General features: G+C 47.5%; 1 protein-coding gene across 1 annotated transcript in view; it reads right to left on the bottom strand.

Moving 5' to 3' along the window:
• Positions 1–4,518: 4,518 nt before the first annotated feature.
• Positions 4,519–23,374, bottom strand: part of ABRAXAS2 (abraxas 2, BRISC complex subunit) — a 266,581-nt gene continuing 247,725 nt past the window's right edge. The window contains exon 9 of the mRNA XM_069612044.1: positions 4,519–5,925. Coding sequence (XP_069468145.1) covers positions 5,474–5,925 — 452 coding nt within the window. The 3' untranslated portion in view covers positions 4,519–5,473. The remainder of the gene's footprint in view (positions 5,926–23,374) is intronic.

The raw sequence follows: 23,374 nt of genomic DNA, 5'->3' as shown, positions 1-23,374 counted from the left end.
TTGGAGCGCTTCGACCTCATTGCCGAAGCAGAACAGTGGATTGTGTGTTTAGTGTGGGTCCCCGTCACCGGGATGCATCGTCCCCATAGTAGAACTCACGTCATGCCTATCGGGCCGGGGACGGACGCTGCGGAACGAGAACTTTCTGCGGTAAGCTCAATGGCCTCCGAAGTGGAGCCTTGGTCATCGTTAATCCCTTCATCACACTCGTCGGCTATGGCGGTGGCGGTGGGGGGGGAATTACTTTCGGCCTGCGACATACCGTAGGCCGCCCACCGCTTCAAACAGCATTCCTTAAGAATCTTAGGCCGTAGGAGCTTAAAGGCCGTACAGGCCGCCTCGTTGTGATCAAGGTGAAGACTATTATTGCACCGACGGTGCTCGTCTTTCCACAGATATTTCGCCTTACAGTAATGGCAAAATATAAATGGAGTCCTGTCCAAAGCGCAGGATATTGCTAGCGACGACAAACCCAAGGGAACAAAGAGGAAACGAAAGGCATTCTTGAAAAGAATATGACCAGCCTGACCCCACTCTCCCTACTGTAAAGGCCGGCCGGAGGGCCAGGCCATGTGGTCGGCAGCACCAACCGGATCAACAGCCATCAAAATTCCATCAGCAGTCTTCGACGGTGGCAATCAGCTGTCAAAGGGAGTGACAATGAGAATAAACGACCAAAGATTGATAGATATAACAATAACGCAATGTTTATGAAGGGCTCCGAATTAGGGCGACCAGAACGCTGGGCGGAAAATTACAATCTGAGGGACCTCGACGCATGAGGGATTTTGGGTACACTACACGTCCCGTTAGAGATAGTGTTACAGGCACGCCCATGTCGACGTCCCCTTTCAATCCTAGAAAGACAAGATACAATACTCTGCGGTTACCACTGGATGTCGGACTATATGCACAACATGTGATTCTAAGCAGATTAAGAAGCATCAGAAACCGTATTTGACTGCATCCAACAGGTGAGTTTGGTGAAGACCACTTCGGTACAGTCTCTTCTATGGTCTTTGTTTAAATGCAGTGAAAACTGGGCTCATTTGGGCGTATTCAACCACCCCCAATGTCTGCAGCATGGTCGAAAGTACCCGAAGACCACACTAGAAACTAGAATGAGGAATGGCCACTATAGCAGAGCTAGTATGGCTTGGCCCTGGTATTGAATGTGCCTGCAGCATGGATGTTCACATCGTCATGATCTTAAGGGCGGTGGTGATCACTGTAATTGTGCTAACTTTGGCTGGTTCTGAAGTAAATCTTCTTTCTGAAACTTACATTAAAATTATATTGTTTGGTCATTGGCGCAGTGTGGTTGTACTGTTGTAATTCAATAATTTTCATACATGCTTGTGGTGCCCGACGGGAAAAACAAGGAGACTTTTCCCCATGGCCAATTCCCTTTCGGATATTGAAAAGTAAACAGTTTGCAAAATATTCCACAACATAATCTATCCCAATATCTGGTGATGCAATTGTCAATGGGCACCTTGCCAAAGTCACCAAGTTCATTGCCACTTGGTGAAAAATGATTCTTATCTACAACAGAAGCAGAACACATACAATGTAGGACAAGAAAGCTGAATAGGCCATGGGTTATGGGATCCAATTCGCATTATAAAGGCTGTCATTGCATGCTTTCGAGAGGATGACCACTTCTGCCATCTCTTACGGACCAAATCAAGATCGCAGGTTAAGGCAATGCATGGGCATCCAGCACAAAACCCCACAGAGGGTGCAAGAAACCTGAGGGCGTTCTCTTCTCAGGAAGCCAGTGAAAGGCATCGCTTTTGTAGCCTGACCCTTGGGGTGGAGAAGCGAGGAAGGATCACCTGGGTGGAGGGTCATTGGGGATTGGGAATGAGATGTCCTCAGGCGAGACACGGTATCCAGAATTTCTCTTTCAGGAAGAACCCTCTATTCCAGAGGCAGTTATGGGATATTGCTTTCCCTAGCACACTAACCAGGAACGTATTCAGAGGTACTACCACTCTACAAGCACCAGAAAGAGGGGGGAAGAAGAGAAGGGTCAGGGAAGGGAAATGGTATCCCCCTTTTCCTACTAGAAACCAACCAAAATCTTCCCCAGCATCTGTGGGATATTGTAAAAGATCTCCCCTTCTTGTATCACAATTTTTCTGTGACAATACATGGACGAGGAAGAAGCAACTAGGAGGGGTGAACACTAGTAACTTAGTTCCCCACTCTAGTACTGGGACGAGGAAGATGCCTACAGAGTACTTTGATGGTCAGGCAAGCCCAATTGAAGATCCACACCTGCAACCTGTCAAGTGGTTTAAGGTGTATACATGGAGAACCAGAGAACAGCAGAGGGAGCAACAGGGAGGCCTATGTGGGGGAGACCAGCAGGGGACACTTCAAGAGGAGATAGACGTGCTTGGACCTGAGGAGGAGCCAGGATGCAAACCGACATCCCAGAGGACCTGTGAAGCCTAAGGCGTGTTGAGCCGTTAGGCCACCACACGTGTGGGCGCCCTTGTGTTGGGAAATTAATCTGGAGCTGTTAGCGAGCAGGAAAGAAGGGAAGACAGCGTCCACGTCCGTGCAGAGGCAGCAGAGTTACCAGCGTGTGCAAGACAGCACCCGGCATGCGAGCAGGGCTTGCAGAGGCCGGCTGCCTACCTGAGAAGCAGAAAGAAAGCAGCAGGAGCAGCCGGGAGGAACGCCGAGGACCGGTGAGTGTCTGGGAAAGCCACTCAAAGCTGGGGTGCTCATAGCAAGCTGCGCATAAGTAATGAAGTATCGAATTGAATGAAGACTTGAAACTAATTTGAATTATGCATACCAAATACCGAACTGAATGAAAACTTGAAATTCAGCATACTGAACACAGAATTGAATAAAGCTTTATGGGCAAAGCAAATAGAAGATGACAGCGAAAGGGAAAGTGCATATATGAAAGCAACATATGGAATAGAGCTCAAGTGTGAGAGAGTGCCATAGAAAGGTGGGGCATGAATAAGGCCCCCAGAAAGTCAACTTTATGAATGGATGCATTGCGGCAAGGTCAAAGACTGGGAAGAGGTGTGTGACACGTGGCAAAGCCAAGAGGCTAACCAGGAGAAGCCAGAAGAATGTTGGCAAAGCTAAGAGGCTAACTAGGAAAAGCCAGAAGAGTGTAAAACAACACAAAGCCAAGAGGCCGACAAAGAGGAGATAAGTGAATGTGACTTAACACAGGGGCAAGTACAGAAGAACTAGTGTGCGCCAAAGAGCCTACGAATTCTGGTTGCGTGACTTGTGATGGGTGGAATGCGTGGTCCGACAACTGCACCTAGACCAGTGAGCCCTAAACTGTTCAAACGGAACACATTGTGAAACAAACCAAGGAGCAGCACTGTGAGTGAACCGGTGATGCAATGCAGAAGGAGGGTCAGGTTGACCTAGAGTTGTGTTGAACTTTTGAAAAGATTAAATTAAGCACAAGTGGCTGAAATAAAATCTTGTGGCAGAAGGAAACCCTAAGGAACTACAAATGTCTTATGAACAAAGCCTCAAGACCCATTTTCATTTGAAAAGTGTTGCATTGAACTTGGGGAACAGAACCCTAGAAATTGGGTGGAACTATATTGCCTTGAACTTGGGAAAGGTAATCTTGAGACTTTTGTGGAACATTCTTGAACTTGAGTAAGGGGAGCTTAAGAGGAAGCCAAGAGCTGGCAGAAGCTCCGTACTCTTGTTTTTTCCTCATTACTTTTGTTATTGACATCCCTACATATTGGTTAGCTCAAGTTGTGAGGCAAGGATAGCTTTTGGACACAGGCAGACCAAGTTGAACTCTGACTCAGACTTCCTTCGTTTCATTCAGGTAGAGAAATCCCACCTTAGCATAGGGGTCGTTAGGTCTTCTACCATCCTGACATTTCAGTCAATACATTATTTCAGTTTGAACATTGAATCTGTTGTCTGTGTCTTGCTTCGAGATGCCTTCACATAGAAAACTCCTCCAGGGGTGCAGAGCAAAGACAACCGAAGTGGATAACAAGGGTCGGGTGGTGCTGGCGCAGGGAAGGGCGTGTGTGGGTGTCGGACTTCAATTTCTGCAGGTTGGAAACTAGAGGGAGCAGGAGGAAGGGGGGACATGGCTTGGTACATGCAGGGTTGAGACAAATGCATAGGAATGGGCTAGAGTGACCAATAGGATGAGTGGCAGAGACCAATCTGACAAAGTGAAACGTAGGATTGACATCTAGCCTTGGCAATGGGACTCAACTTGCTCTCCATCACTCAATCGGCTACATCCACTGCTATGAACCAGACCCATAATGAGTGGATGGAGGGGTGCACTCAGGTTCAGTGCAAACACAAAGCAGTCGGAATAAAACCTTGATGGTCAAGAGGCAGGGACAAGAGACCAGGTGGCTGAAAAGCCATGCAAAGATGGAAAAATGGAAGAAAAGGACGTGACCTCTGCAAGCCTGACATACATTCCTCAGCACACTGTTCTTTTCTTCCAAGTTTGACTTCAAGCAATAAAAAGTCATAAATGTGTTTCATGGTGTCATAGAAATTGTATTTAATTGGTAATTATAAATAATTGGATCTTTCATATGAACAGTAATGCAAGCTGTTTGTGCGTGTGTGTTGGAGGGAGGGTTCACTGTGTGGAACACCTCTCACGTCCTTCAAGGCAGACTTCTGAACCCCAGAGAGAAGCTCTGTGCGCCCCATTTCCAGCTGCGGCAAGGCAACCGCAATTTCTTCTTTGTCGAGCATCAACCATAGTTCTTACTCTCATTAAACCAGGCCAGATGGATCCTGCCATTGCAACGGATGGGAACATGGGTAGGCTGGAAGGCAGAGAGTGTGCAAAACCAAGAAGGGACAAAGGTGGGCCAGGTACAACAGAGGGAAGGACAGGCAGGACTCATTCCTGGTATCTCTTTTTTCTGGCTAGCGGAATTTGGCTCATATTAAGAAATAGCTGCACAAGCTGCAAGTGATTGTTTCCCTTTCAGAAGGTAGCTTCAAGGCATGATCAAAGTGCAAGAGGTGTGCCGGCAGGGGAGGGCACTCCCCCGAGCGGGCACTCGATGCAGGGCGTATTCCCCGGTGCGGGCCTGGCATCGCAATCTTATTTACTGGCTTAAAACAATTTATGGCAACAAAAACTACCAAGTTCTGAAACTTGCCTAAATTCACAAAGATGTCCAGAAAACCACACTGGCATTAGTACAACTTGATTATCCTACTGATTTCATCACAAAACCCATGAAATGCAGGCGAGCCTTGGGCCACATACGTGCGCGCAGATCCTTATGGCGGCACCGCCACATCAGAAAGGCTTCTTTTTATGCTTGTTTTTTTTCCACCATGTCCCTGGATCTGTGAACTCCTCTTCATGAAACAAGTGGCAAGGCTGGAGCTCACACCCAGTGTGCCTGATGAAGGCGCATTGGCAGAGCTGCCAGTGTGCCTGATTGAGGTGCATTGGCAGAGCTGAAGCTCAGATTTTGGCTGCTGGAGTGTTCACGTCCCCATCTGGATGCACATCAGGCCGAGAATCTCTAGGGGGAGACACTTCTCCATCAGAGACTTCTGCGGGCGAGTCCACATTATCACCACCCCCCAGTCCTTCCTCTTCAGCTCTTTGGGGTGGGGACACAGTAAGCCCCTTTGAGGAGTATTTCAAACCTATGCTGATGGAAGTGTGGCCAGAGGAACCCACTGCCTGCGGGCGTGGCATGTAAGGATTACTTGAACCGTGTGTGAGGCCCGCAAAGCTGTCCTGGCTGCTCACATCCAGATCGGAGTACGGAGGTGGAAGGTCTGAGAACTCCGTCTTCTCCAGAGTGCAGACCTCACTGCCCGAAGGAGAGCAGGCTTCTTGCAGTGACTCCAACGCAGGCTCCATACCTTCCCGTGGCACAGGCTGGCTCAAAATAGCTTGCTGCAGTCCTAAAACAGAAAAAGGCACATCACACCAGAGGAAGACACAATATGCACACATTTCTGCTGGACCTCACATCACCCATCAGACAAGATGTGCTAAAAGGTGTCCTACAGTCAGACCAGAATGTCATGTAGACACCAGCAAACGAATGGATGGCAATGGGAGATCAATGCTGGCAAGGGAAATGCTCTTCCCGTCTCAGCGATGCGCTGCGATGGGCATAATGGGCATAATGGGCAGTGCATCTCTTCAGATGGAATTTGGAGTCAAGCGGTGCCTGCTTTACCAGGTTATATGAAAAGGTTAAAAAGCAGCAGATTCCGTGGACTCCCATTTGCCAAATCCAGTGGCGCATACACAGAGGAGCCCTCGGGATTTGCACAACCATTGGAGTGACTTGTGGGGGCTACAAGGATACTAAACTCGGCATGGGTCCTCTGAGGTCTGTCTGCATTTTCCCATCACACTTGCTTTGTATTTTTGTGAAGAAATATTTGATTGAATAGCACCAGACCTCAGAAGCTGGAAGACCAGGGTCCCTCTTGGTTTTCTATAAATTATCCCAAGAACATGGCCATGGCAGTTAATAGGTGGTGGCTAAGGTCATTTTTAAGATTTGTCTTCTAATTTCCAACATATTTGCATGTTTGGTAAAGAAATTACTTTGTGCAGCTTGGGCATAAATCTCTTCCATGTATTTGACAGCGCCATGGAGCCAGTATCCCACCGCTGCCACCACTTGTTACAGAGGTTTTGCTTAGAGTCCTGTGGTCAGGGTCCTCGTACTACTAGCAATTCCCCTCAAGCTCACCAGGCTCCCTAAGTGATAGCAGTGCCAGTGCAGCCCAGGCAGAATTCAAAGGAGGTGGGGAAGAGTGGTTCACAGGTACAGTTCACACTTGCTGTAATGACCAAATAAGAGGTTCCACACAATATATTTGAAAAAAAACAATATCATCTTTATATTAAGAAAAAGGCAAAAACAAAACAATACATAAACAGGTAAGCACAACTTTATATAACAGAGAGATCCCAGTGTAACAAATAAGTGTCAACTTTTAAAGAGAGGTTCTTCTCAAGTTAAAAGAAAGTTCTCCCTGAGAAGAGAAACAAGCAACAACAGACAAGTACGTGCTTTTTTGAGCAGGAGCAGTTCCTGGGTTGCACTGAGGGAAACCCTAACAAGTCCATGGCAATGAGGAGGCCCAGTGATGAAGAAAGACAAAGGAAATGCCTTCCAGCAGCACTGCTGGGTCTGGGGAGCAATACTCTGCAGGATGTGATGGATGGTTGCCAGTGGTGACTGCTGCACACGTTGTTCAGCGACTACCTAGGATTACAGCAATGGCATTCAGATTCCCTACGTAAGGACGTTAGAGATTTGGAGATTGCCAGGGCAGGGGTAAGAGCCAGATTAGAAAAGAAAAGTGGTTGCTGTTAAGATGGATTTCTGAAGTCTGACCTGGTGGACAGAGATTCAGAAGGCCAGCCTAGTTTCGTGGAACATGGTAACCTTCTGCACCAGTCAGCCCAATCAAGGTAGCATTGGCCGCGGGTCAAGACTAGGTCTCAGGAGGGGTGAGGGTGACTGAAGGACCTCAATGAGCACACGGAGTAAAGGACACTTATAAATCACTCCCAGTCAGGTGTATATATTAAAAATACAAATACATTTATTTCAAGGCCTTTGAGTTTCAACACAATAGTTATTAACAATAACATTTTTAAACCAACACAATCCTACTAAAATACATATATACAAGACCAAGGGGGCCTAGAGGGTTAATGCACAAAATGGGTCCACAACCTAGAAAAGGGAAGGAAGCAGGTAGTGCAAAGAGTTTAGGCAGTTCTGCAGTAATCACAATATTAACTGAAAGGCAGTCCAGTCCCTAAGAAGAGGGGAGCCTATTGCTCAAATGTACTTGCAATGCTGGCGCACGCGGTAGTGCAGATGGGCGAAACAGGGTCTTTTGTAGGCTCAAAACAGCTCAGGAAGGCGGGTGAGGTGATGCAGAATAGGTTCCCACTATTCGAGGAGGTTCTCCCTAACAGGGCAGAGCAGGTTCCAAGAGTTGGGAATCGTTCACACTAGCAGTGGAAAGGAGAGGGGCCCTCAGGGGCCTCCTGTGCATAAAAATGGATGGATGCGCTAGGGGCCACCGGTAAGGGTTGCAATTACTCACCAACCCCTGGCGCACTCCGAACCAAACTTCGGCAGTCGAGTCCACTTCGGTTGCAGGTTCAAATGCGGCAATCTCGCAGCTCTGCGGCCGATTCCCAAACGGGACAGTGGCGATTTCTGTGCTCCTGGTGGATGGATCAGGCTAGTTTCACTGTAGCAGGCTTCAGGGCACAGAGGGTCACAGCTGCAATGATCTTGCAAAGTTCGTCACCACGGCTGGGCGACAGTAACTGTGTGTACTCTGGTTCAGGCGCGCTCTCCCTTTACTTCAGACCTGGGAACGCCAAGTGTACGAAATTCGGTGTGAGACTGCCGTGAACACAGAGCTTGCGATGTACCAGGTTTCGAGGGCCTCCTCAAAACGGCGGCGGTGACAGAGCAAAGGTCCTGCGTAAGCTGGTTGGCCCAGGGACACTTCCGAGAAGGCTTACTTGCAGGGTTTGATGAAGGTTCCGAGAATAGTTGGTCCCACTATTCTAATGGGTCGAAGAGTCTTCGCAAGACCTTCTAGGACAACCAGATGCAGAGGGGTCCAGCGGGATGACAGTGGGCTCAGGGTGCCAAACCTTCCACCGGGTCACCAGCGGTTCCTCGACGCAGCTTCTTAGTTTCAGGATGATATGCATTACTTACCGCAAAAGCATTTCTGATGGTTGTATCTGCTTAGATTCACATGCTGTGCATATGGTCCGATATCCAGTGGTAACCGCAGAGTATTGCATCTTGTCTTTCGAGAATCGAAAGGGGACGTCGACATGGGCGTGCATGTAACACTCTCCCTATGTGATGTGTAGTGTACCCAAGATCCCTCACGCGTCAAGGGTCCTCCGATTGCGTTTTTTCTGCTGAGAGGGAGCCTTATGACTATCGTGAGGGCGGGGAGGTGCATGTGAATCTAAGTAGATACAACCATCAGAAATGCTTTTACGGTAACATGTGATAACAGGAACATGTTGAGTTTGAGAGTCCACTTCCTTATGTTCTGGGAATGTTTGGACAGCCCTGGAGGGCGAGTGCCCCCTTGTTTGTTCAGATAGTACATGGACGTGGTGCTGTCTGTGAGGATCAGGACCGTCTTCCCCTGCAGTTGTGTCTGGAAAGCTTTTAGTGCTTTGAACACTGCCAACAGTTCCAACAGGTTTATGTGGTTGGACGCTATGTCTGACAACCAAACTCTCTGCGTTGTTTGTTGAAGCAGGTGAGCTCCCCACCCTGTGAGAGACGAGTCTGTAGTGAGAGTGGCTTCCACTGCGGGGATGGTGAAGGATTTCCCCTTCAAGAGGTTGTCCTTCGACCACCATTGCAGCGAAAGAACGAGGGCCGGTGAGACAACCACAAGATCGTCCCACTTTCCGCTGGCCTGACACCACTGGCTGTTGAGCCACACCTGCATTCCTAGCAGTCGCATAGCCTTGCGTACCGTCACCTCTCAACTGGCAACATACTGAGGGATTTGAAACAACATGTTTTGAACCCTCTCGTTGGAGGGGAAGACGAGGCCGTCCTTTGTTCGAATTAGAGCCCCTAGCAACTGTTTGACCTGACTAGGGTCTAGGCTGGATTTTTTCTCGTTGATAGAGAATCCCAGACTGAATAAAAGATCTATCGTCTTTTGGGTATTTGACAGACATGTTTCGTAAGAGTCCCCGGTTATGAGCCAGTCGTCGAGGTAAGGATAGACCGTGATGGATTGCCTGCGCAGATGTGCTGCTGCCACCGCTAGTACCTTCGTAAATACCCTTGGTGCAGATGCTATGTCGAAGGGTAGTACCTTGAACTGATAATGCTTGTCTTGTATCATAAATCTGAGGTATTTTCTGTGCGCTGGTATCATTGAAATATGAAAGTATTCATCTTTCATGTCAAGTGTTGCCATGTAATCCCCCTGTAATAGCAGTGGAATAAATTCCTGCAGAGTGACCATGCAGAACATTTGTGGCTTTACAAATATGTGTTCACTGGGTGCAGATCTGTATGTATGTATTTGATTTTTGTATAGCGCCGGTAGCCCGAGGGCATCAGGACGCTTGTACATAAAACACCGGTACTGCACGACGAACACGTATGATACGGACAATGGGTACAAGTACTATTGCGTTGTGAGGTCTCTAAGGAAAGTCCTACGTCTAAGATCTCATCTAAAAAGGTGTGTCTTCAGCATCTTCCTAAAAGCAGAGTGATTAACTTCAGACCTAAGGGATTCGGGAACGCTGTTCCACAGTTTAGGAGCTAGCACAAGAAAGGATCTGCCCAGCCCTGTTTTTAGCTTAAACCTGGGCACATGCAGGAGGCATTTTCCACCCGAGCGTAGATTTCTGCTGGGGTTGTAGGGCACTATGTGTGTTTCAAGTATGCAGGCGCTGTGCCATAAAGGCACTTATGTACCAGGCAGAGAGTTTTGAACTTGATGCGCTCTTCTACTCTGAGCCAGTGCAGAGCACGCCTCTCTTCAGTAACATGGTCTTTCCTTTTCAGATTTTTTACTAATCTGACCGCGTTGTTCTGGATCACCTGACAACTGGATAGATCCCTGGATGCGGCCCCCAATAACAGGGCGTTACCATAGTCGAGCCGTGAGAGAATAATGGCTCCGGCTATCGTTGCCCTGTTTACTTCATTAAGTAGTGGTATGATTGCTTTCATAAGTCTGAGATAGTATGCTGAGTTTTTTTGGAGGAAGTTAGTCTGGGCGTGGGAGTCGACGACTGAATCGACTAAAACAGGGCGCATGGTTAGATCCTTTTTGGGTACAAGTACACTGAATAAATACCTTCTTTTACCTGTGCCAGAGGTATGATTTCTATGGCTCCTTTTTCTTGTAGTGTCTCGACTTCCTGAAGAAGGATACGAAGATGGTCGGGTGCCAGTCGTCTTGCTCGTGGAGGTCTGAATGGTGGGGACCGGTTGAACTCTATACAGTACCCGTGATTACAGTATGGTAATTATTGACATACCATCACATTACAAGTAATTATATGTTTTTCTGCAAACTTTCTTTAGATGTGATTAATTGAAATATTGAATATGCCCCTGAAGAAGAGATGTTTTTCTAGAAACGCGCTGGGCCCATTACAAAATAAAAACTACACTTGAAGAAAAATTCCATTCTAAAGAAGAATCATTTTCTAAAAAATCATGTATTGATGTTTACCATTTTTTATCATAATTTGTTTGCTTGAACATTAAAAACTACATTCCTAGAGTATGTTCATTAGTTTACATCATCTATTGAGCTTGTGAAAGTGTGCAGGGGACGGGAGTTCCTTTATTTAGGAACTTATTTTGTTTTGCATTTATCTCACAACCCATATGCCAGGGGTGACTGTTCTCTTCCCTGCACCTTAAGTTTGTTTGAAGCAATTTCTTTGCTATTTAAATACAATCAGAATGTTTTGAATTTCTCAAGATAGGAGTGCATGGTGGACACAACTGTGGATTCTGTAGTTATCCCCTCCCATGCCTGAAGGAACAATGTTAGCAGCCCCCCGACCGGGGAGGCATGGGAGGGGACCCGAATCTTCGTGTCATTTTGAACCTGAGGCCGGGGAGCCTCTAGGGGTAGAGTTCCGGCCCCTTCCTTTCCCACGACGCTGGCCCCTTTGGGGATACGGGGTGGTGTATCTGCTGGTTCCCTGTAGAGAATTCCAATTGTTTCCCGAGGAGTATTGTTGAAGGAAGTGTTGGCCACGAAAAAGCCATCTGAACCCAGATCCTCGTCTTGTAGAGGGTCTCTGTAATTTTGTGTAGTGTTTTTAGGGTGTCATGTTCCTTTGTTGCAGTCTCGAGGGCCTCGTCGACCACTTTCCCAAACAGGTTGGATTCTTCCACGGGTTTATTTATAAGTGACGCCCGCGTCTCTGGCTTGAATCCAGAGTTCCGTAAGCCATGCATGTCTATTCAGGAGTGTGTCCCGAGCCAGGGATCGACCAGCCGTCTCGGCAGAATCCAAAATGTTCTTAAGTATGCTTTGGTTCACTTGTCCGCCCTCAGAGACAGTGCTCAGTAGACGAGTACGTAGTGGTTTGGGAACCTCCTGTATGATTTCTTGTAGCAAAGCCCACTGAGCATCAGCGTAGCTGGCCAACAAGGTTGTGTTGTTGGCAATACGTGTTGAAAACGCTGCTGCGACCGTGACCCTCTTCCCAAAGGCGTAGAGTTTTTTACCTTCCTTATCAGGGGGTGCTTCGCCAGTTGAGAAAGGGACCCCTGCCCTCTTTCGTGTAGTAGTCACCATCAGGGAGTCTGGGATGGTGTGCCCTCTGATATACAGAAGTTCTGAGGGAGAAGGACGAAAGAGTTTTTCTATTCTTAACACCTCTTGTGAGGGCAGGTGTTGATAAGGAGGGAGCCAGATGTTTCTTAATTGAATTGAGGAGAGGAATAGCCTGGATGGCCGGCGGCTTCTCCTTGAGGATGTCCTCCACAAAGTCGGCTTCAGGGACAGCTTCATCTGTGGCAATTTTAAAGTGCTCAGCTGCTTTACGTAACATGGCATTAAATGTCAATTGATCATCCACTGGCGAGGGTTGTCTAGTGGGGGTGGTCTGTGGGGAATCCAAAGACAGGGCATCAGGATCTTGTGGATTTGGAGACTGCCATGGTTGAGGGTCACCTATATCCGGGTTCGCCTCCCATCCCTCTATGGGGTCCTGCATGTCCTCACGGTTGGTGAATTGATCATCTTGAGTGTCTGCAGGAATGTCTTCTTCAGTTAGGTCATAGTTGTATATGTCCTCTTCCACAGAGGGGTCAAAGAGCCGTGGGAACTTTGCTACAGGGTCCGAAGGGCTCTCATCCCGTGGTCTTCTTGGTGTGGGTTGTTCTGAACGGGAAACAAACCTGTCCAGCCTTTCCATGCAGTTTTCAAACTTCTCTCTAGTCCAAACAGAGGACCTAGAATGGTCTAGAGGTGGAAAAGGGTCTTGAAAACGCTCTTCTGTCGCAAAACTTCGAGATTTTTGTCTCAACGTCGAATACATCCCTTCATCGCCCTCAGAGAACTCCTGGGGGACCGACAGGTGGGACGTCCCTGTGCCTCTCTTTCGGCTTATGGGAGGGTTCCGGTACTCCCCTTAGGCTATCCTTTGATTTCCACTGATACTTGGCCTTTTCCGTAGGCCTTGAAGAATCCCTTGACTGCCGCTTCTGAGAATCGGCAGAAACAATCCTTGCTAAGCTGTCGGCGACGTCCTCCGCAGACGGGAGGCACATAATTTCAGCCTGCGATCGTGAAGGGGGCCTTATCGGCAGAGCCGGGGCCTTATCTTTGGTGGCAGCTTTTTTCGGCAGTGCCGGGTCCTTGTCCTCGGCGACCGCCTTCTTCGGCGGAACCGGAACCCTGTCGTCGCCGGACGCCTTCTTGTGATGCGTCTCCACAGAACCTGTTACATTAGGGCTAGCGCCCTTTGTTTTTGATGGCCCAGTCGCTAGGCGCATATGCAGCTGCGGGGAGGGCTGCTGATCCCGACGGTCAGCGGGTGCTACCAGAGCTTCCGGTATACCCGTTGGTGCTGAAGTGTTCTTCGATCTGGCCGAAGATTGACTCGGGGTTGTGTGTTTAATGATGTGTAATTGTTCGTCTTTGTCGCTGGGGTGTGACTTCCCCATAGCAGTGCCCGAGCCGTGCCTAGCGGGGCTGGGGACAGACGATACGGAAGGAGAGCGTTCCGTCGAAAGGTCAACAACCTCTGGTTTGGAGGTCTGATCGTCACTCTTGCCGTCACATTCGGTGGCTGCGGCAGCAGGAGAGAACTCGGCCTTCGACATCCCGTAGGCCGCCAACCACTTGACTTTGCGCTCCTTTAATGTCTTAGGACGGAGGTGCTTACAAGCTGCGCATCCTTCTTTATGATCGAGGGGCAAGAACCGGTTACACCGTCTGTGCTCATCTTTCCAAGGAAATTTGCCTTTACAAATGGGGCAAAACCTAAAGGGAGACCTCTCCATAGCTGAGATTGGGTATAGTGACGAAGACCAAAAGGGAAAGACGAAGGAAAGGGAAAGGCATTCTCAGATTGTATAGAAATGTCCACCCCGACCCCACTCTCCCTATTGTGTAGGCCGGCGGAAGGCCCGGCCACGTGGTCGGCAGCACCGACTGGATCACCGTCCGAAGTTCTGGAGATCTGGAACAGCCGTCGAAATAAAGGACGGATAGGGTGATCTGAATTATTTTATGTAACTATTCGACCAAAGGTCGAGGGGACAATAAGCAATGTCTTTGACGAGCTCCGCATAAGGCGACCAATATGCTGGGCAGAAAAAAACAATCGGAGGAACCTCGACGCGACTGGGCTCTTGGGTACACTACATGTCACGTAGGGATAGTGTTACAGGCACGCCCATGTCTACGTCCCCTTTCGATTCTCGAAAGACAAGATGCCATACTCCGCAGTTACCACTGGATGTCGGACCATATGCACAGCATGTGATTCTAAGCAGATTAACAATCATCAGAAAGTTGGATCCTATCCTTCGTTCAGTGAGAACTCCAGAGAGCAACCTGGTACCAGTGTTTGGAGCCTTCTCTCCCACCAGCGCTGTCCAAGGCATACCTGCACTTCTAAAAAATCTTTCAAGACTATCTAGGGCCTTTAGAAATGACAGGAAGACCCAAGTGCACTGTACTGGAAGGTACTTTGTGCACTTGCAACATGTTGCAGAAAAATTGCAACTTTGACAAGGACTAAGGGAAACTAAGTCTCCCAGTACTGACTGTCTTAAGGGCATGTCAGTTTCCCCATAATAAAGTGAGAGAAAAGCCAGGGGAGCGCAGCAGAAGGCTGTGCTCCTCTAGCGAAAACACAGTATGGTGTTTAAACAAAGCAAAAAGTTGGGGGGGTTCACAACTGGAGGGAAAATTATACATGAAATGGAAAGCTTTCCTAACAGTTGTGGTCAGCGGTTGCTCGCCCTCTGGCACGAGATCTGGCTTCTGAAGATGGGGTTGGCTGGTCAACACTCCTAGAAGGAGTGGATGTTCAAGAAAAGTGGAAGAAAGCACACTGGCGAGGAGTCAGCCCAAGAAGATGGACCCGGAGGGTAGGTTCAGCGGCGTGGTTACAGATTTAAGAGCACCACAGATCTGGAGTTAACCAAGCTAGGGGAGACAGGAGCACATCACTTGCTTGGGTGCCGCAGAGAAGAAACCTGAGGTGATTCAACCTGGAGAGTCTTCGTGGGTCCTGACAGTGAAGGGGCACCCACTTCTGGGTCCAGCGATACAGGCACGGCCAGGAGCTGTGATCCAATTGTCCCCATTGGATTGTTGAGAAGTCAAAGTGTGCTGGTGCAGAACGCAGGTCCTACCTCGAGCAGCAGGCCTTCCAGAGGGCAGGTTTGGCGATCGAGCTGAAGACAGAGTGTGTGGGCAAGGGGGTCTGCTTTATATTCCTATGCAACTAGTGAGTGGACACTTCACCCAATCACACCAAAGCATGTTAGGGCAGAATACCATTGTGGGGGTTATGCAATCTCATTTTATGGGACCCCTATTCATTCCTTATTGCTCTGCCCTACCCTCCAAATTATTTTGGTGGTCAGATGGACTTTTGCTGAAGTCCTGCTGCAACTACCTCTCTTATTACCTTACTGAATGTTTAAGCTATTAGGTTGCTCATAAGGTTCCCAGTCCCAGGGGATGCCTCTCAGGCACCTCATTGTTGCGCTAGGGTGATTTTAATCACCATACAATGGCTTTAGGGGGAAGGCTGGCGGCAGCTAATATTTAGTTTTGGCTTCACCAGTTGTCAGGCCGATTTACTGCATTAAACGGCTGCTATGGGGCACTGTTCTCAACACTGGAACTATAAATGACACTGCAAGGTACTTACCCGGACTGTATTTCTCTAGGGTCCCCCTAGGGTCCCTGGATTTCTCCACCAAGCCCTCCTTCCTCCAGCTCTCTCCAAACTCCTCCTTCCGGCTCGTGCTCCAGCCGTCATCAGTCCCACACTGACAGACAGAGTCTGGGTTTGTATAGTGCCTTGGCCCCTCCCTCCAGCCTCTTTGGGATACTGGAACTCAGTTGTGAAGACTGAGACAACACAAGGTTCAAGGAACTTTATTAAAATGTCAGGATGGTGCAAGACCCAACTTGACCTATGACTAAGGTAAGGATTTCTCCTGCCTAAAAAAAACTAAGGGAAGTATGTGTCTAATCTGTGAGAAACCAAAGGGTGTCTCACTAACTAGTCCCTGGGGATCAATCACTCAGGTGGCCAGGGCATGGCCATCGCCTTTGGATCCAGACCCAGGGGGTGGACCAGTGTGGGAGGATCCTCTGGGTGAGGGATATTTGGGGTGTGGATCCCCTGGGTGAGGGATATTTGGGGAGTGGGTGAGCCGATGGTGAGACACTTTATTCCCCTCCCATCCCCCTTTCTTGTGCCCATACCCCACCCTATTTTATAGGATTCTCCCACGTACCAACTTCCCCCCACCCCCTTCTACACAAACACTGGGCCGAGGAAGAGGACGAGTGAGTGAAGAGGTTAACACATATCTCATTGGACATGCCCAGTTAATCAGTTCGTATAAATCATAAGATAGAGAGTGTTGCTGTGCCATGGGTTTTTACTTTGAAAAGCAGGGTGGGTTCATATTATTACGTAACCCCGCCCTTGCAAACCCAACATGATTGCAATAAATGCATTGATGTATATCACATCTAATCATGTTGACAAACAGATGGGACACCAGAGGCAAGAAATAAACACAACCTATGTAAAAAGTACAAAACAATTTTGTATTCGCAGCATAAAACAAAGAAACAGAGAATTGTTTGTTGTCATTAAAGGCATAAAAGAAAAAAGCAAACAAAGAAACAAACACACCTTATACATTCATGTTCACAAGAAACGTAAGTTTGAATCTGGGCGGTGGTGTGGGATAGAAGGGGAAGCATGCGTAGAAGGAAGTTGAATGATTAGCAAAAGTAAAAAAGACGAAGCATAAATCGGTGATAGCAGCAGAAGTGGGACAGAGTCGTTCCTGTCCTAACAGTGCTGAGAACAAATCATTTGGCTAAACACAGTTTGTGCAGAATAAGCTAGGGAGTGCCACTTCGTTACTCCCAGTTAAGGTCTACATTGAGAATGCCAACAAAACCACAATGGTATTTCTTCTCGGATGTAGCTTCGTTTTCCGAGGTCAGGGTTTGTTAATCAGTTCGGGCAAAGTCATGCACTCCACCTTAATCAGTGTTAGGGAGAATTCTCAGAAATGGGCTAATTGTCTCCACCTTCGAGACCCCCAGCAACATTGCTGGATTTTGAGGACATGATTTTTTGTGTGTGTGAGAGAGAGAGAGAGAGAGAGAGAGAGAGAGAGAGAGAGAGAGAGAGAGAGAGAGAGAGAGAGAGAGAGAGAGAGAGAGTTTTTCCCCACTCTCTCATGTATTTTAATGTGATTTTTTACACTTTCTTTTGGTTGTGGAGTCTGACAAACTCCATAGGCATCATCTTTTACATTGTGTGAGACAGCACCTTCAGTGCAGTGACACAGGGAAGTCTTTTAGATTTCCCAAAGGTTTAAATACCTTCTCTGGGATAAACTACTGTTTCCCAGAGCAGTAAAGTGAAATTGACTTTACTTACCATTTTAACTTTCTAGACCCAGCACACACTATTTTACCATGGGGTGGTGGAGATAGCCTAAGCCAAACACTGGGTATCAGTAGACACTACCCCAGCCACATGCGCTATATAGCAGCCTCTCACATCTATCCTGACTGAGGCAGACAGCCACCTATTAAAATCGGTGCGACTGTGCCAACTTGCACTATTCAGGAACCTAAAACTGAGTCTCTCTGATTACTACCCACCTTGTGTTACTGTTACCACTGCTATCGCATTTACTGCTGTCCCCCGTGCTAGGCCCTTTTTCCCTCTACCCAGGCATCGAAAATATAGGTGTAAGTACTGCCTGACATTTTGTGGAACCTAGGCCTTTCTCCCTTCTCTAGGTGCCTCAAATTCTAGGTGGTTTAATTACTGCCTGTCTTTCTGTGAATCCTAGGCCATTCTCCTTTCGTCGAGGAGTCAGGAATTGAGGTATTTCATTATCACTTGGCACTCGCTGAATCCTAGATCCCTCCTCACCCTCTGATATTCCGAATCTAAGAGTACCATCTCATTGTAAACCACCTGTAAAACCTAGGCTCCCCACTACCTTGTCATCTCAAACCTCTGGGTATTCCATCAGTACCGGCCATAATTGATTCCTAGCCCGCCTCCTCCCCCCGCCCCCAACACACAAGATAACCCAGCAGCCACAAAAAGCTAGTAATTACAACCAAAGTCACTACCCTAGTTAACCTGCACCCCATAGCTCCTCATAACCAACCAGCCAGATGACCAACGCCTAGCACTCCCTTACCTCCCTGGACAGCCCTCCCATAGAAAGAGAAACACCCCAACCCAACCAACTGAAAAGACAATCCCTCGGAGAGTATCCAGCAATCTCAACATAAGAGGAAAAAAATCAACATTATCCTAGCACAAGGCACAGTAGTTGGGCAACTGCCCCTATAAACTCAATACCCAGACCAACTCTTTCCTCAGAGGACCCAAAATGCCCCAACGCAGAATTGGATGCCGACAAAGAGACCAGGAACATGGAACAACTAATACGGATAGACAAACTCAACCGCCACCAGCTGAAGCCGCCTTGAATACAGAACAAACCCGCCAAATAATAAAAACAGAACAAATCTCGCAAGAGAACAATCCTTCTACCTTACACCTTACCTCGCAACAACTTCAGAACCTCGATATTTCAACGACATGGATGACATCTTCAGTGAAGCAAAGAACATTCCCGAACAACGGAAAAAAGACGGGAGGACCCATGGGATAATACCAAACCCTGCACTCCATATATCACAAGAACAGAAGGGCGCTACTGATATTCACATCCAACCATGGGAGATGACGAAGCAGTAGAAGTGAACAATACAACCATCAATCTAACACACAGATTCAATGAAGAAGCAGCATCCACGGAACCTCAACCAACCGGCATTAACACAAACACCCACAAATCAAAAACAGGGAACAAATAAACCGAACCACACCAAAAGGATCCACTGCAATCTAATCAATTCAAGGCCAATGTCAACATGCCACCAAAATCTACGACCTCATATGTGACGGAGGTATCGACATCCTATTTGTAAATGGAACAAGGCTAGATGACAACTACAAGATCACTCAACAGCTGCCTCCCCGATTACTTCAAGTGCGTCCAAGTAAACAAGAAAACCAAAAGAGGTGGCAGACAGGCAATCATCCATGAGGAACACCTGGAAATTAAACTGGAAGACCCATTAAACACTGATAACTGCAAATCTCTAATCCGTCGCTTATCAACAAACCCCAGAACAAACCTGAAATTCATACTGGTTTATAGACCACCAGTTTACAATGCAACCTTTGTAGACGCCTTCATGGAAGCAATCGCCAACCTAGACATCGAGCACAATCACCCGATTATCCTTGGTGACTACAACATCTGGTTCGATGAGGAAACCACAACCACCCAAAAATCTCTAGCCAGCCAACTAGCACCAATGACATTACATCAATTAGTCAAAGGAGCAACCCACACGGCAGGTCATACACTAGATGCAATCTTCGCCAACAAAAAACTCATTACCACAGCGCCACCAATTGAGATCCTCTGGAGCGACCACCTCATCATTCCCTTCGTAATCACACTGGCCAACGACAATAATCAAGCAACAGTATAAGCCACTGATCATCATGAAAAGAAACTAGAGAACCGTCAAAAATTGCAACTTAAGTGAGCAACTGGAAATCAACAAACCGCAAGCAACAACTATTGACGAAGCACACCTGGACAAAAAAACAGAACTACTTCACAACTACAATAGACAAGATCACCAAAGAAAAAACGTTTACCCCATTGTGTAAAAGAGCAACAGCAAAATGGTTCACCCCACTACTCAGCGCCAAGAAAAAAAAACAAGGGAAAGAAAAATCGAAAACTTTAACTAGCATGGAGAATCAAATATGACTGCGGAAAGAAATTCAAAATCCAACAACATATCCGCTCATACAAAAAGGAAATGCAAAAAGAAAATACTAAGACAGCAGAATCTTCAAAGCACCAAACACCCAAAAAGAACTCTTAATAATCATAAATGAAATAAAAAACCCACCTGGCTGCAACAAAACTCCCATACCATCTAAGAAACTATGCAATGATCTTGCTGATCATTTCAAAAACAAAATCATGACCATCCAACAGACCAAACAAAGCAGACCAGGCAACGACCATACGCAACCCACCCACCCCTACGAAGAACGCCCAAGCAAACTTCAAAGCTTCGCCCAAATATCAGTGGAGACATTCGTCAAACTGGTAAACAAAAGCAACAAAACAGGTTCCTCTACAGATCCCTGCCCACCAGACATATACAAATCAATCCTCTCATAAGGAACAACCATGGACTACTACAGAAACATCTTCAACCAATCAATCAATCTCAACAGGGAAAGTGCCACAATCCTTCAAATCCGCACACAATTTGCTGCTCCTTAAGGACACAGCCGGAAACGTGGAGGACCTCTCCAACTACAGACCTATCTCCAAGATCCCTTACCCGGCTAAATTGCTGGAACATACATATATAAAACAGCCCAATAATTCATAGAGTAACACCACCTACTGGACCAGGCACAAGTAGGCTTTAGACCAATGAGAGGAACGCAAACAGCACGTCTCTCACTTTGGGATGATCCAACGACAAACAAAGACAATAGTACCGCTCTGATACTTCTGGACCTCTCCGCAGCATTCCAACAGTTAACCACAACATCCTCATGATGAGACTGGAAGAAATTGGTATCACTGATCGCACCTTACTTTAGATCGAATCCTTCATAACAAACAGAACAGAAACCATATGGATCAAACCTTTCAAATCCAGTCCAAGAGAGTCCTCATGCGGAGTACCACAAGGATCATCCTTCTCCCCAATATTATTCAACACCTGCCCGTCTCACCTAATCAGGATCATTAAAAGACACAGCCTCACCTGTTTCAACTACGCTGATGACACACAAATAGTTTACAAAATACAAAACGCACAAGTAGAAAACACAACATTAGAGAGCTGCCTTTGTGAAATCTACAATTGGATGAACTCGAACTACCTAAAACTCAACCGAGGCAAAACAGAAATAATGACCTTCACAAAAAACTGAGGAGACAACCATTAAATCCCCTGGCCAACAGACCTTGGCCCAACCCAAGCCCATTGTCCATTGTAAAAAACCTGCGAGTTCTGATGGACAACAAACTTACTCTAGAGCCACAAGTAAACGCTTGAATCAAGAATTGCTTCTTTCTCCTGCGAGCAGTAAAAAGGATCCTACTATTCTACTTCGTCTGCCCCCAGAAGGGTGAGAGGGCTGGAGCCCCTCACTGTCCTCTACGACTACGGACGACGCGATCGATCCCCTGCAGCAGAGCAATCCATGATGCCTGACCTGCACACATCCTGCATCGAGCATGAATAATATATATGGTGAGGCTATTCACTTACCATCTAGCCCCCTCGACGCCTGCAGTCCCTTCAACCCATTTTGCTGTGGCCCCACAAGCTTCGGTAGTGCATCTACACACGTTGCCTCCTAAGCACCACCATCTTGTCCCGATTTCCGGCCTGACCCCAAAATGGCGCTCGCGATGCAGCACGAAAACGAGGCTGCCATGAGTTGCTAAGCAACTATCTCTATCTTCGACAAATCCTCGCCGCCGGTGGGCGGAAGCCGGCACTCGGAAGAAGGCCTGAAGAAAAAGGCCCTGTTCCACCCCTGTTCGCCCCGGGGCGTCAGGGCGAGGCAAACTATTCTCAGCCTGTGATTGTTCTCCGGAACAACTTGTGTGTCTGCACACCCGAAACGTTCATTCGCACCAGTCAATACCCACAATACAGGACCTTGCTCCAGCCGTACTCTACAACGCTTTGCTAAATTAGCAACTCCGAACTACTTGGCTCAAACACGTGCACAAGTCTGCCCTTATCTGGTAAGATACTTTTGCCACTCATGTGGGTGTCTGTCAGGACCTAAGAGAGTCTCTATGTGAACACCAATGTTGACATCTTAGTAACTACCCTGCACCGTGCTACCGGTGACATGTTGTGGATAGCTCCTTTGTCATGACTCTATATCACGCACGTGCTACCTGCGTACTGCGTTTCTTATTGCCAGCAAGCCTCTCAGCCCTTCAGTATTAGCACCGTTCTGTCTCATGCAATACACTCTTTATATCTTATTGTGCTGTGTCAATATTGCATTATGCTAGCAGATTGCTGTTCCTACGTGATCAAAGCAGACTTACATTGATCACATATGCGTGTCTAATAATAATATGCCTGCCTAACTTGATACCACTCGGGCGCAATCCTATTTTGCCTCATATATCTGTATCCCATACCCTACTGCTCGCCTGTCTCCCCGCGATCGGCTATGCTCCATGCTAGCCAATTGGTTTCTCCTATATAGTAGGGTCACTGTGCCTCTAGTGGTCGTCTGCCAGATCTACCTAGCCGTATATATGTACCCAATCTATTTTCTTTTTATTATATTTATCCCACCCATTGAACGCCTCATTTAGCCCATATGTGCCTCGCCTTTGAATGCCCCACTTAGCCCATATGTGCCTGCCTTTGAATGCCGCATTTAGCCCAGATGTGCTGTGCCTTGCCTTTGAAAGCCCATTTGTGCCTTACCTTTGAATGCCTCATTTAGCCCATATGTGCCCTGCCTTTGAATTCCGCATTTAGCCCATATGTGCCTTGCCTTTGAATGCCCCACGTAGCCCATATGTGCCTGCCTTTGAATGCCGCATTTAGCCCATATGTGCCTTACCTTTGAATGCCTCATTTAGCCCATATGCGCCATACCTTTGAATGCCGCATTTAGCCCATATATGCCTTGCCTTTGAATGCCGTATTTAGCCCATATGTGCCTTGCCTTTGAATGCCGCATTTAGCCCATATGTGCCCTGCCTTTGAATGCCGCATTTAGCCCATATGTGCCCTGCCTTTGAATTCCGCATTTAGCCCATATGTGCCTTGCCTTTGAATGCCCCACGTAGCCCATATGTGCCTGCCTTTGAATGCCGCATTTAGCCCATATGTGCCTTACCTTTGAATGCCTCATTTAGCCCATATGCGCCATACCTTTGAATGCCGCATTTAGCCCATATATGCCTTGCCTTTGAATGCCGTATTTAGC

The sequence above is a fragment of the Ambystoma mexicanum genome, chromosome 8 (genome assembly GCF_040938575.1).
Source record: "Ambystoma mexicanum isolate Mex_15411 chromosome 8, UKY_AmexF1_1, whole genome shotgun sequence".
NCBI classification, from domain to species: Eukaryota; Metazoa; Chordata; class Amphibia; order Caudata; family Ambystomatidae; genus Ambystoma; species Ambystoma mexicanum.
This window is presented reverse-complemented; position numbering and strand designations above follow the sequence as displayed.